The sequence below is a fragment of the Geotrypetes seraphini genome, chromosome 8, assembly GCF_902459505.1.
Source record: "Geotrypetes seraphini chromosome 8, aGeoSer1.1, whole genome shotgun sequence".
In the NCBI taxonomy this organism is placed as follows: domain Eukaryota; kingdom Metazoa; phylum Chordata; class Amphibia; order Gymnophiona; family Dermophiidae; genus Geotrypetes; species Geotrypetes seraphini.
Window position 1 is genome coordinate 177,328,584 of NC_047091.1, and position 15,271 is coordinate 177,343,854.

At 46.9% G+C, this 15,271-nt stretch overlaps 1 protein-coding gene across 1 annotated transcript in view; it reads right to left on the reverse strand.

Annotated features, from left to right (window-relative positions):
* Nucleotides 1–6,849: 6,849 nt before the first annotated feature.
* PLA2G3 (phospholipase A2 group III) overlaps nt 6,850–15,271 on the reverse strand; it is a 32,056-nt gene continuing 23,634 nt past the window's right edge. The window contains exons 4-7 of the mRNA XM_033953695.1: nt 13,205–13,947; nt 12,838–12,967; nt 11,023–11,154; nt 6,850–8,224 (exon numbers count right to left, since the gene is read on the reverse strand). Coding sequence (XP_033809586.1) covers nt 8,020–8,224; nt 11,023–11,154; nt 12,838–12,967; nt 13,205–13,947 — 1,210 coding nt within the window. The 3' untranslated portion in view covers nt 6,850–8,019. The remainder of the gene's footprint in view (nt 8,225–11,022; nt 11,155–12,837; nt 12,968–13,204; nt 13,948–15,271) is intronic.

Here is a 15,271-nt window from a genome sequence, read left to right on the forward strand (position 1 = left end):
AAATGTTTGGATAATTTCCTAAATGAGAAGTCCATAGGCCATTATTGAGAGAGCTTGGGGAAATCCACTGCTTATTCCTAGGATAAGCAGCATAAAATCTGTTTTACTTTTGGGATCTAGCTGGATACTTGGGACCTGGGTTGGCCACTGTTGAAACAGGATACTGAGCTTGATGGACTTTCAGTCGGTCCCAGTATGGCACTTCGTATGTTCTTATGAAATATAAGGGATATAGATCCTAGCATGATTGCACTGATATATGAATATAGCACAGATGTGAAGGCTGGTGAGTTTTGTACCAGGAGTTTAGGACACGATACCTGACCTGACCATGGGTATACCATTGTGATTAATAAATCTTGGTGCACCTACAAGGACTCCAGACCTTCAGTATCTCTTCTGAATCTCCCACATTGGGAGCAGGTGTCCTACTCACCTGAAGATGGTCAAGGGCAGAACAGCGAGGCCGAGCAGGTGTCTGGGAAAGAAGATGAACAATAGGGGACGGTTCATAGACAATGGCGCGAAAGACAAAGGCGCGCGCCGACAACTGAGCGCAAGATGGAGGTGCGCGCCGAAGAAAATTACAGTTTTTAGGGGCTCCGACGGGGGGTTTTGTTGGGGAACCCCCCCACTTTACTTAATAGACATCGCGCCGGTGTTTTGGGGGGTTGTAACCCTCCACATTTTACTGTAAGCTTAACTTTTTCCCTAAAAACAGGGAAAAAGTTAAGTTTTCAGTAAAATGTGGGGGGTTACAACCCCCCACAACGCCCCCACAATGCGGCGCGATGTCTATTAAGTAAAGTGGGGGGGTTCCCCAACAAAAACCCCCGTTGGAGCCCTAAAAACAGTAATTTTGAGCGGTGCGCGCCTCCGCGCTACGCTCAATTGGCTGGGCGCGCCTTTGTCCCGGCGCGCTTTTGACCTGACACCATAGGGGACACAGGTTGGCATGAGCTACACATATGAGAAAGGACAAGATGAAAGATGGAGAAGGAGGAGAAAGAAGGAGGTTAGGGGCTGATAAGAGGACCAAGAAAACGCAGGTGGAGAGGACAGAGGGAGCATGAAAAGAGTAAAGAATGAACCCTCTTCTCTATCCAGCACACCTTGAACCTTTCAAAGCACATTTTCAGCAGAAAAATCTCTTCTGCTCCCAGATCAGTTACAGTAGTTTAGGGGCCTGGAACTAATGGATAGAGGTGTTAACCCCAAGTTGCCATGTTACTCAGTTCGAGGAGGGAGATTTTTTTGGGCCAGTCCTCGTTTTGAACTTACACCCGAATGCAGCGTGGGACGTGTCCTCCCTGATTCTACCCATTGAAATCCATACTACAAGTCCCACAATGCACCATGATAGGGTTGTTCGAAAGCCAAGACTGACCCAAAATCTCTCTCTTGGTAACTTGGCAGCTCTGTGATAGCTGCAAACAGGTGACTTCGCTGGTCACATGTCTCCCGAATGTACATTTCCTTGCCCAGGATGTGCAGCTGGGCCAGTAACAGCGGAGTTTCAAGTTTATTAGGATTTGATATACCACTTATCAAGGTTATCTAAGTGGTTTTTTACAATCAGGTACTCAAGCATTTGAAGAGTTCCAGGAATTTGTAATATTTTCTGAACATATATTTCATTGTGTGTATTTTTTTTTTCTCCTTTCCTGCTATTCTGTGGTTCTCTGAAATGCTCAGAGGGAAACTCCCCTTCCCCAGAAAAAGAATGTGACCTGAGACCTGTTATCGATCCCCTTTCAGGCAAAAATGGATAGAAAAAAAATATTAAAAATAAATGCAAAAAAATTAAAAATCTGTGGTTTTAAAAAAGTCTTTAAAGCTCTTTTTGACTTCAGCCTTCTTATTTCAAAATGGCATTTGACCCTAGTTCAGGGGTGGGCAACTCCGGTCCTCGAGGGCTGGAATCCAGTTGGATTTTAAGGATTTCCCCAATGAATATGCATGAGATCTATTTGCATGCACTGCTTTCAATGCATATTCACCGGGGAAGTCCTGAAAACCCTACTGGATTCTGGCCCTCGGGGACCGGAGTTGCCCACCCCTGCCTTAGTTCCTAATAGTTTGTCACTTTGCAACTTTGGCCCTGACTTGTGACTAGGGAGTCTTTATCTCTGCAATATTTTCTCATAATACTGACTAGGGTTTTTCACATTACATTTCAAACATTTTTATTGAAGGAATAAAGTAAAAATACCTTTATAGTATACATAAAGAAATGCTTTACAAATGATTTCACAAATGTTAAAATTCTAATCCATATATTCTGTAAAATTCTATCATTCCTCCAAACATTTTATCTCATAAACCATAGTCCCCCCTATCACCCCCCACTCTCCCCTTCCCTTCCCCCCCCCCCCCGCCTTCCAAATCTTTTCATACCTCAAGAAGGACATGGCAGTACTTGAGGGGGTCCAGAGAAGAGCGACTAAACTGATAAAAGGTATGGAAAACTTTTCATACGCTGACAGGTTGGAAAAGCTGGGGCTATTCTCCCTGGAAAAGCGGAGACTTAGAGGAGACATGATAGAAACCTTCAAAATCCTGAAGGGCATAGAGAAGGTAGACAGGGATAGATTCTTCAGGCTGTGGGGAACCACAAGTACAAGGGGTCACTCGGAGAAGTTGAAAGGGGACAGGTTTAGAACACATGCTAGGAAGTTATTTTTTACCCAGAGGATGGTGGACGTAAGGAACGTGCTTCCGGAAGCTGTGATAGGCCAGAGCACATTACAGGGGTTCAAGGAAGGTTTAGATAGGTTCCTAAAGGATAAGGGGATTGAGGGGTACAGATAGAAGTAAAGGTAGGTTATAGAAATGCTCAGAAACCACTTCACAGGTCATAGACCTGATGGACCGCCGCGGGAGCGGACCGCTGGACGCGATGGACCTCTGGTCTGACCCAGTGGAGGCAACTTCTTATGTTCATTTCCCGCCCCCCCCTTTCCATCCCATAATCCATGCCCCCTTCTCGGATGAAAGATGACAAAAATAAAGATCTGGAATGTAATTTAGACAACCATAGCTTCAATGTAAATCATTGAGAATTAAACTTCTTGCTCTAGGTCAGGGGTGTCAAAGTCCCTCCTCGAGGGCCACAATCCAGTCGGGTTTTCAGGATTTCCCCAGTGAATATGCATGAGATCTATTAGCATACAATGAAAGCAGCGCATGCAAATAGATCTCATGCATATTCACTGGGGAAATCCTGAAAACCCAACTGGATTGCGGCCCTCGAGGAGGGACTTTGACACCTGTGAAATACGAGCATGAGCTTGACAGTAAAGGGGGAGGGGAAAGTTAATAATTACATCATTAAAAACAAATTAATTAAAGGAAAGTGGGGGAGGGGGATAAAACATCAGGAATGGGGATCGCTTCTTCAAAGCGGTTTGTGTTTATACTGCATCCTACCCTTGTGGACCTATCCTGCCTGTTTTTCCCTTAAGACAGGGGTGTCAAAGTCCCTCCTCAAGGGTCGCAATCCAGTCGGGTTTTCAGGATTTCCCCAATGAATATGCATGAGATCTATTAGCATACAATGAAAGCAGGGCATGCAAATAGATCTCATGAATATGCATGAGATCTATTAGCATACAATGAAAGAAGTGCATGCAAATGGATCTCATGCATATTCATTGGTGAAATCCTGCCGACTTTGGACAACTAGCACCGTGGGCACAAAATGGACTTAAGACATTTTATTTTTATTATGCTGCTCCACACTCTTACCTGTGTTTCCAGGGCCTTCTTACCATTGACTGTTTTTCTCTCCTTCTTCATTTCCTGCCCTGCATCCATTTTTGGCATTAACTTTTAACATTCAACTTTTTTTCCATTTTTCTGCTTTCTTCTCAAAATCTTCTTTACCATGTCTTTCCTTTCCTTCCTATCTCTCTCCTCTCTCATGGTCTGGCATCTCTTTCTCCTTCCCTCCCCGTTTCCATGGTCTGACATCTTTCCTTCCCTCATTCCTCCCAGTGGTCTGACATCTCTCTCCTTCCTTTTTCCCTTCACACAGTCTGGCATCTCTCTCCTCTCCTTCCCACAGTCTGGAATCTCTCTCCTCTCCTTCCTACAGTCTGACATCTCTCTCTCCCCTCCTTCCCTTCCATGGTCTGGCATCTCTCTCTCCTTCCCTCCTCCCTCCCCTTCCACTGGTTTAACATCTCTCTCTCCTTCCTTCCATCACCCTTCTCCGGGTCTGACATCTCTTCCTTTCTTGAGTCATCTCTCCTCCCCCCCCAGTGTAAAGAAAAAAGGAGATTACAACTGATTCAAAACACCGCAATAAAGTTAATATACAACGCAAAGAAATACGATCATGTTTCTCCGCTGTTAATAGATTCCCATTGGCTACCTATTGGTCATAGAATCACATTTAAAATAATGCTTCTCATTTTTAAAACTTTAGCCTGCGACGAACCCCAATTCATTTCTAGACTCCTGATACCTTATAATTCACAACGCCCACTTCGCTCCGCCAACCAAAATCTTCTTACAGTTCCTTCCCTGAAAATTATTGGTACAAGAAGGGCTGATATTTTTTCTGTGACAGGTCCCCAATGGTGGAATGCCCTTCCCCAATATATTCGCCAAGAAAAAGATATTTTAGTATTAAAAAATTTTTTTAAATCTTATCTTTTTAGAGATGCCTTTAACATTTAATACACTGCTTGTTAACAAATGCTGAGTCATTATGTCCCTTTACCTAATGTTATTTCCTCTATTCTACCCCAAATGACAATTGTAACTTTTATCCTTCCCTTCCTAATTATATGTTTGTTTAAGTTAATTGTTTATTATTAAATTGTGAACCTCTTTTTAACTTTATTATATTTTTGTTATGTACATCGCTTAGTGATTATAATAGGCGATTAATCAAATTCTGTTAATAAACTTGAAACTTGATTACTCCCTCCCTTCCTCCTTTCTGCCCCCTGCAGTTCAACAACTCCCCTCCCTTCTTTCTGATCCCTCTCTCAGTCCAATATTTCTCCCTTTTTCTCCACCAGTTCAACATTTCTTCCTCTCTGCCTCCTGCATGCTTTCTCTCCTTTGGACCTCATTCCCTCCCCCCCCCACCAATATCTGTGTCTTCCTCCATAAGTCCAACTTTTCACTCTCTATCCTCTCCCCCTTCCCCTGAGTATGACATCTCTCCTTCTTTCCTTTCTGCCCTCTCCAACCATCTCTCCCTCTCCATAAGAACACTTTCTGCCTCCTGATATGCTTTCTCTTTCTTTGCCCCTTCCCTTGAGTATGACATCCCTCCTTACTACCCTCCAAAACATTTCCTTCCTTCCTTCCCCCAACCCCTCCCAACTAATATGCTCTCTCCCCTTACACCATCTTACCCTCCCGTCCACTTGATGTCCACTTCTCCCCCTTTCACTACTCTCAGCCCTCCTGCAAAATTTTTCCTTCCCTCCCTCTCTTCAGGTTTTCAGCAAGCAGCATGCAGCATCTCTTTCCTCCATCCCCTCTCCTTTTCCTTCAAGTTGAGCCGCACCTTTCCACTCCCTTCCCCTCCTACCAGGTTCAGCAGTACCTCTTCTCCCTTTCCTCCTCCCCTGTCCAGCAACACCTCTCCCTCTCCCTTCCCCATGTCCAGCAGTATCTCTCCTCCCCCTAGCACAGTGGTCGGCAACCTTTTTACAGCAAAGAGCCAATTTATCCAAAATGTTTGACCCAAGATTTACAGAGCCACAAAGTGTAGTTTCTCTCCCCTCCAACCCCTTGCAGGTCTCTGCACCTCTTATCTCTCCCCTGCCCCTCCCCAACCCATAGACAAGGTTCTCTCCCCTCTCCAGGCCCCAAATCTTTAATCTCCCTCCCAACCCCACAATTCCCTCCCCCCCCCCCCGGGCCTACTAAGGTATCTTGTGGTCAAGCGGGAATCTTTGAGGAAGGAATGCAGCCCTCTCGCTCCCGCCTCTTTGTGGCTGCCTTCTAAAATGGCTGCCACAATGTCTCGCGGCAGCTTGCGGTACTGCAGGAAATGTCGTGAGGAGCTGCGCGAGATCTCAGCAGCTATTTTAGAAGGCAGGAGTGAGAGGGCTGTGCTCTGGCCACAAAGACCCCTGCTAGACCATCAGGTACCTCAGTAGATGCGGGCGGGGGTGGGAAGGTTGAGAGATAAAGGATCGGGGCCTGGAGATCTGCAGCCACATGTAAGAAGACCCACATGTGGCTTGCGAATCACAGGTTGCTAACCCCTGCCCTCTCAGCAGTTCACAGCTGCTGTTAGCATTACTTTAGCAATTCCATCAGGCTGCCTCGGGGCCTTTGCTAGACCAGTCGCCTACGAGGAAAGAGGAAGTTGCATTATTGGCGGGCCAGCCTGGCAAAGGCCCCCAAGGCTGCCTGATGGAATCACTAAAGTAATGTTATCGGCAACTGTGTGGGGAAGTTAAAAGCACAGTGAGCTGCCTCTGCTAGTCCGAGAGAGTTGGGGAGAAAAGACGATGGTGGCAAAAGGGAGATATGTGACGGCAGGAGGGTGGGAGACTTACAGCGCCGTGCTGCATACCCTGGAGTACACATACCTTGTGTTGAGAACCTCTGAATTAAATGAACCGAGTTAAGTCCTAAGGGATAGGCAGACAGAAGATAATGGGACACTGAAATAGCGGAGAGTTATTCCAATACCTCCAGCATAAGCACCCCAGGAAAGAAACATTGAATGGTGAAGATGATAAGATTAGAGGGGAAAGGCCTATGAATAGGAGTGAAAAGATTCTGTGCATATTCATTCTGGATCTCCTGAAAACCATATGGATGGATGGATATGTGCAAAGGACAGAACCGGATCAATAAATCAGACCTCAAGAAGAAGATTAATCTTTTATTTATTTCAAGTTTTCTGCTGAAAGTTTTAATTTTCAGACAAGTGCTTTTATGTTAAAAAAAAAAAAAAAAAAAAATCAGAATTATTTCATCCGTAAGAAAAATATAACATTTTATCTAGTTAGTCCTTCAATAAGTTATTTATCTAACAGTTACCTCACTGAAAAATGAGAGACAGGAGACTGTAGGCCCAGAAGTCCCTCCCTGGGCGTCCCCTTCAATAAAAAGACAACATAGCACCCTCAGGAGGCAGGAGAGACTTGGCTTTCGGAACAAAGGGAGAGGTGACCTTGGTAGACATTCGTCCAGTACTTCTGGGCCTCGTATCTGGCCTTCACAAGCCCGGCCGATCCCATCCTTAGCTGCTCCGCGTCCCTCCACTACACTAACTACAGTACAGCGAAAGACAGGCAAAGGAGTTCAGTAACCCATCTGCACACACCTGTCAGGTCGTACGCAATTCAGCATAACAAATATACCTAGATGATCCAAACAACTTTTTACATTGAGTAAAGAGTGAAAAAATATATTTGAAAAATGTGTGAAGACCTCAGAATACCCTAACACCAAGAATCCTTCAAAGTATATTTGGTAACTTGGGTAGGGACAAAGACATCACAGGCCATAAATTCCACACCCTCCCACGCTTATAGTTATCCTTGTATTCAAAAGAACATCTTTTTTTAAACTTTGATTCAAAAGCAAATTAAATAGTGACACACGACATTCACTTATCCTTCAAAAGATGTCCATAATCCTCCAATATCCATGCGGTGAGAAGGACATTTCAATCTTTGCTGGAACTTTTCAACTTCCGGTGTGTATAGAATCAAAGAAGTCCAACGCCGGTAAGAGCCCGCTACTAATACTAGTCTTTCTATGCAGGGCGTCGTCACTGCTATACCTCACAACAGGCGTCTACGTGAAAATCAATGGCTGCTACTTCAAATTCGCTTCTGCTGCCTCAGGGGGGAAACCTTTCTAATGCTCAAATGCTACCGGTGAAAATGACAACAGGGTCGCAGGCCCCTACACATCTTAAATATACATATGTGTTCATGTGGCCGCTCACATGAGGAATACATACAGACACATCTGCGCGAGCGGGGCCTACATGTATGCACAGTATTACGGCACGCCTTGAGCATGCCGGTTTCAGTGTGGAGGTGTCCGTAGTTTCTCCTGCTGTGCTAGGGATGCTCCAAGTCTCTGCAAACATGTATCGTAAAGTTTCAGGGGGTTACGGTCCTGGCGCTTCACCTTGCTGGGAGCTCGGAGGGATTCGTTCTTCTGAAGCAGCTTCATGGCGCGCCGCAAGTGTCTGGCTTTGGCGAGGACAGCCGTGGGAACAGTGGTACAGCTACAGAAAAAAAAAGAAAGCGGTTTTATTTGTGCGATTCCAATCAATTCACAACCCACCTTTTTTTTCCAAGATAAAAGCCCAAGGCAGACGACATAAGAGATGTGACATCCTCTCTGCTCAACAAAGGAGGCGCGAGGACGAGATGTCAATAATTCAGCCAGGGGTGTAAAGTTCAAAGTAGAGGTCTGCACGGGAATGGGGATCGCGGGAATCCTGTGGGTCCTGCAGGGGTCCCGTGGGAATCCCCCCTAACCCACAGGACTCCCATGAGGACCCCCCTCTGGTCTACGGGACTCCCACGGGGACCCCCCTCTAGCCAACAGGACTCCCACAGGGATGGAAGGCTTTGGAAGCAGGGTTCGTCCATATAATATAATGGACACGTCAGCCTTAGTAAAAGAGGGGGTTTATAAGTTAATTACCTGAACAGGAAACAAAAAAAGGGCTCCACCAAAGAGATTCCACAAGGAAAACAGCAGCACAAACACAAAAGAAACTGTGGAATTGATGATCCTGTCAGAAGAAATTGCTGCTTTTTATGGGGACAGGCGGGGATGAAGGTAATTCCTTGCGGGGACGGGTGGGGACAGAGAGGATCTTAACGGGGACGGGTGGAGATGGAGAGGATCCTGGTGGGGACGGGTGGGGACAGAGAGGATCTTAATGGGGACAGGTGGGGATGGAGAGGATCCTGGCGGGGACGGGTGGGGATGGAGAGGATCCTGGCGGGGACGGGTGGGGATGGAGAGGATCTTAACGGGGACAGGTGGAGATGGAGAGGATCCTGGTGGGGACGGGTGGGGACAGAGAGGATCTTAACGGGGACAGGTGGAGATGGAGAGGATCCTGGCGGGGACGGGTGGGGATGGAGAGGATCCTGGCGGGGACGGGTGGGGATGGAGAGGATCCTGGCGGGGACGGGTGGGGATGGAGAGGATCCTGGCGGGGACGGGTGGGGATGGAGAGGATCCTGGCGGGGACGGGTGGGGATGGAGAGGATCCTGGCGGGGACGGGTGGGGATGGAGAGGATCCTGGCGGGGACGGGTGGGGATGGAGAGGATCCTGGTGGGGACGGGTGGGGACAGAGAGGATCTTAACGGGGACAGGTGGAGATGGAGAGGATCCTGGCGGGGACGGGTGGGGATGGAGAGGATCCTGGCGGGGACGGGTGGGGACAGAGAGGATCTTAATGGGGACAGGTGGGGATGGAGAGGATCCTGGCGGGGACGGGTGGGGATGGAGAGGATCCTGGCGGGGACGGGTGGGGATGGAGAGGATCTTAACGGGGACAGGTGGAGATGGAGAGGATCCTGGTGGGGACGGGTGGGGACAGAGAGGATCTTAACGGGGACAGGTGGAGATGGAGAGGATCCTGGCGGGGACGGGTGGGGATGGAGAGGATCCTGGCGGGGACGGGTGGGGAGGGAGAGGATCCTGGCGGGGACGGGTGGGGATGGAGAGGATCCTGGCGGGGACGGGTGGGGATGGAGAGGATCCTGGCGGGGACGGGTGGGGATGGAGAGGATCCTGGCGGGGACGGGTGGAGATGGAGAGGATCCTGGCGGGGACGGGTGGGGATGGAGAGGATCCTGGCGGGGACGGGTGGGGATGGAGAGGATCCTGGTGGGGACAGGTGGAGATGGAGAGGATCCTGGCGGGGACGGGTGGGGATGGAGAGGATCCTGTTGGGGACGGGTGGGGACAGAGAGGATCTTAACGGGGACAGGTGGAGATGGAGAGGATCCTGGCGGGGACGGGTGGGGATGGAGAGGATCCTGGCGGGGACGGGTGGGGATGGAGAGGATCCTGGTGGGGACAGGTGGAGATGGAGAGGATCCTGGCGGGGACGGGTGGGGATGGAGAGGATCCTGGCGGGGACGGGTGGGGATGGAGAGGATCCTGGCGGGGACGGGTGGGGATGGAGAGGATCCTGGCGGGGACGGGTGGGGATGGAGAGGATCCTGGCGGGGACGGGTGGGGATGGGTGGGATTTCTGTCCCCGCGCAACTCTCTAGTTTGCCTGCCTCTGCTTCAAAACCATAACAGGTTCATCCCCAATCTACCTGTCGCACCGTTTTGTATTTCCAGGCAACACTTGCACACGTAATGCCTATCTGTTTGCCTTCCCCTCCCTGAAGGGCTGTATCTATAAGCGATTCCTTGACAGATCTCTGTCATTCCAAGCAGGCAAGTGGAATAAATGTCTAACCACCTTCATTTCAAATGCACCCTCCTACCAAACCTTAAGGAAGTCAATGAAAACCTATCTCTTAGATAAATTCCTCTGACTCCTTTCCTGTCTTCTTGTATCTTTGAAATGCTTCTGGATAAATCTCGACTGCTCTTAACATGCTAATGCAATTTGAAAGTCTTTTTTGTAACATCGCTGTCTGTCTACAGTCTCTTCTTCTGTAAACCACTTTGAACTGCTTGTGATATGGCGGTATTAAAGTTATTATCATCATCACGTTGACGTCCGTGCATGGGCAGATGCCCTCCAGCTTCGGTTCCAAGCCTCCTATCGCTGCCGGAGGGGAGGTGCGGGAGAAGGAGACGAGGCGCTGGCAAGGAGGAGCAGCGCCAGCTCTGGCCGACTCTCCTACAGGACGTGCCTCTCGCCGCGAGCGACACGTCCTGTAAGCAGTCAGCCAGTGCCTCACATCACGCCTGCAATCTGCCGCGGCCCACAGTTTGTGACACACCGTTCTAAGCGCCTTTTACTTAGAGTGAATTAGAGGAACAAAAGCTGGTTCTCCTAGGATGGACTTGCTCTACGGTTTTCTCATCCACCTACCTCATCCCGGTCTCCTGCTCTTTCTTGCATGTGACCAGAGGCTCCAGCGTAAAGCAGGACGGGGAGACGAAGTCGGAAAGGACATCCTCCACCTCATTGGGTCCTTTCGTCCGTCTCAGGAACTTTGCCAGCCTGTCCAAGATAATAGTAAAACCCGTCACATAGGCAGGTTCACCCTCTGCGGGCCCCACCAGTTAGAAAGGTGAACAGTGGATGATGGAGAGGTTAGCAGAGGCCAAGAGCAAGGATCAGTGGTGAAAAGAAGGGTCAAAGGTGAGTGTTCCAGGCCCTCTTGCTTTCGACTCCTAACTCCTCTCACCTTGGGTTCTGCATCCTTAACCCTATATGTCAGGTCTGTCTGTCCAAGTTAGGTTATAAGCTCTTCTGAGCAGGGGCCGTCTATTACACATAAAAATGTACAGCACTGTGTATGCCTTTTAGCGCTATATAAGTGAACTAGGACCAAATGTCTGGCTAACAATTTGGGTGGCCAATTTGTGGGCAAGGGAAGGAGTCAACAAGGAATAATGTTATTTTTGTTATCACTGTTAATGACAATAAAGTCATACTCGACGGTCAGACATAATCTGTCCGAGAGCCTTAAAATGTCTTAGTACAAACAGTCACTGGCTCAGCCTCATTTTACTAGCCCTCCTTTATAAAGAGGTGCCATTATGAGAGAAGATAATTAACACATTAATCCTTGGAACTCATTACTGGAGGGTGTAATAAAAGCAGGAGTTGGGTTTAAGAAGGGTTTCACAAAGTAACTGGAGGAAAAGTCCACAAACCATTACTACATTCAGGTTCTCAAGTACTTCTCCCTATCTGTCCTGGTGGGCTCACAATCTGACTAATGTACCAGGGGCAATTGGGTGTTAAGTGACTTGCCCAGGGTCACATATTCAGATGATTTAAGACAGACCTGGGGAAAGCCACAGTTAATCCCTAGGATTGGTAGCATGAAATCTTGCAACTCTTTTGGATTCCAGAATCTTTGCTACATTTTGAGGTTCTGGAATCTTTGCTGCTTTTTGGGGTTCTGGAATCTTACTACATTTTGAGGTTCTTGAATCTTTGCTACATTTTGAGGTTCCGGAGCCTTTGCTACTCTTTGAGGTTCTGAAATCTTTGTTACTCTTTCGGGTTCTGAAATCTTGCTACATTTTGAGGTTCTGGAATCTTTGCAACATTTTGAGGTTCCGGAGCCTTTGATACATTTTGAGGTTCTGGAATCTTTGCTACTTTTTGGGGTTCTGGACTCTTGATACATTTTGAGGTTCTGGAATCTTTGCTACATTTTGAGATTTGGAGCCTTTGCTATTCTTTGGGGTTCTGAAATATTTGTTATTCTTTGAGGTTCTGAAATCTTGCTACATTTTGAGGTTCTGGAATCTTTGCTACTCTTTGGGGTTCTGGAATCTTGCTACATTTTGAGGTTGTGGAATCTTTGCTATATTTTGAGGTTCTGAAATATTTGTTACTCTTTGAGGTTCTGAAATCTTGCTACATTTTGAGGTTCTGGAATCTTTGCTACTCTTTGGGATTCTGCCAGATACTTGTGACCGGGACTAGTCATTTTGGGAAGCAGGATACTGAGCTTGATGGACCTTTGGCCTCATCCAGTATAACAGTTCTTATGGTTCTCATTAGGGAAGTCAGCATGGGGTATTAGGCGGTGCAGAATACTTGTTTGGGCTTCCAGTGCTAGGGAGAGCATCAGGTAAGATTGAGGTGCTGGAGCTCAGGTTCAGAGGTCTTTTGGGGGGTCACTGCTTAGGGTGGTGGAGATGTCGTTTCTGTGATCTCCCTTACCTCCGGGTGCAATTGCAGTGGAAAAGCGTTGTCTGATCTGGATTATGCAGCTGAAATTTCATCTCATTCGGAGCAATCTTATATTCACATTGATCAAGACGCCGGTAGCATCCGCAGCTCTTGGAGATAGCTTGAGACAATGAGAAACACCAGACAGAGACAGTCAAATGAAGGGAGACAGACCGTTAAAGAACACTCAGAAGGCCAAGTGGAGAGAAAGAAAGAGAATAGGTACCCTTCAGGTGCTTAACCACAGGGGCATTTTAATAGAATCGAGCCCAATATCCTTTCCTCTGCCAGCACCCACCAACACATCATGCCACAGTCACAGCTCATAAGACAGATCCCCTGAGGTCTTGGTACTTACAGTGCTGGCTGACCTTGTCTTTGTGAGGTGAAGGATGGTTCCTGTTAGAGGTGTTTCCGATAGGGTCGCTTTTTACGTTTACTAAGACTTTGTTCTCGGTAAAGGTTAGTGGTGCCTCTGGAGGCGGAGGGAATCCGTCTTCTCCTTGACCCGTAGTTGGATGATCCAGACCTGCCACCGCAGAATCCTGAAGGTCTCGCTTGCCAGTACTGAGGCTGCTCCCACTGCTCGGAGTTTTCTTGTTCTCGGGCATCGAGCTCTGGGGCTTCTTCGAAGGAGGAGGCTTTTCTGTTAGAGGGTGCAGTTCATCCAAATGGTTGGAAAGGACCTTGGGCTCTGGGGATCCAGGTGCTTCAGGCTGAGAGACGGCCGGGGCGTCCGTCTTGATTTTAGGCACCATGGTGGTTGGCAGGCTTGGCTCCGTTCCAGCTGTATGATCTTTTTTCCCCTCTCTGGAGACCAGTTTGGTCTCCTCAGAAGTACTCCCACCTGTTTCCCGCAGTAACTTCTGATTTTTTCTCATCTTCTTTGGCCTCGGCCTCTCGGCTTCCAGATCAGAAGAGAGCGCCTCCACAGACTCTGTGCCCAGGGAAGTGATAGTGGTGCTGCCCCCCACAGGTGGATTGGGGTCAATTCTGTTGGGTTGGTATCTCTCATCCAACTTATCAGAAAAGGGATGTGTGTAGTTGTAGATTCCTTGTTGCTTGATGGAGGCAATAGGGACAGGACCATATTTATTGCACCTGTTGGTGAGAAGTGAAATATTTTATCAAAAAGGTAGGAAACCCCCCAATAAATGACAGCAAAATTTACTATTACTATTTATTATTTCTAAAGCAGTGGTCTCAAACTAAAACCCTTTGCAGGGCCACATTTTGGATTTGTAGGTACTTGGAAGGCCTCAGAAAAAAATAGTTCATGTGTTATTAAAGAATTGACAATTTTGCATGAGGCAAAACTCTTCATAGTTTATAAATCTTTCCTTTTGGCTAAGTCTTAATAATAATTTTGTAATTTATAGCTAAAGACACAAATGATCAAGAAACTGTTTTATTTTACTTTTGTGATTATGATAAACATACCGAGGGCCTCAAAATAGTACCTGACGGGCCGCATGTGGCTCCCCGGGCCGCGTGTTTGAGACCACTGTTCTAAAGATGTTCAGACCCCAAACTACAAGATGTTCAGAAAAGAAATAAAAACTATACTCCTTCCCTTTTCCCGCCACACAGAAACTACATGACCTACTCTTTACCTCTCTAGAAATGACAAACGATCTTCCATTGTAACCACCATTTTTAACTCTTTTGTAATCCGCCTTGAACCGCAAGGTAATGGCGGAATAGAAATGTAATGTAATTTATTTCTTATATACCGCTACATCCGTTAGGTTCTAAGCGGTTTACAGAAAATATACATTAAGATTAGAAGTAAGAAAAGTACTTGAAAAATTCCCTTACTGTCCCGAAGGCTCACAATCTAACTAAAGTACCTGGAGGGCAATAGAGAAGTGAAAAGTAGAGATAGAGGAAAAATTAAAAATAAAATAAACATTTTTAATAAGACAGCATTGATTTAAATTCTTTGGAAGGTAGAAGAGAGGAGAGAAAGGAATGGATGCAGAAGGGGGAACCTCTAATGTAATGTAAATACACAATCCCTGCTCAAAAGAGCTTACAATCTAATTATGACAGACATAATAATAATAATAATAACTTTATTTTTATATCGTAGTACCTCACAGTTCAATGCGGTTCACAATAAGAAGAAAACTGTAAAACAGAGCAACTTTACATCAGAAATACAGAATTCATAAGACTGACTAATCCGATTATAGAAATTTACCAAACAAAGGTGAATTTGTACATTTTCTTTTTAATGCAATTTCTACACATACTGTGCATTAGCTTTGCAGACAAGCCTTCCCAGAAACATCAAACATTCAAGCAGTGTAGCCAATCAAACTCAGAACAACAATCCCCTCGCAAAATGTTCATTTTCAATGAATCGCTACAAAACCGAGATCCCTTGGATTGTAGCGTTAATGGGGGACCTTTCAAAGTTCTG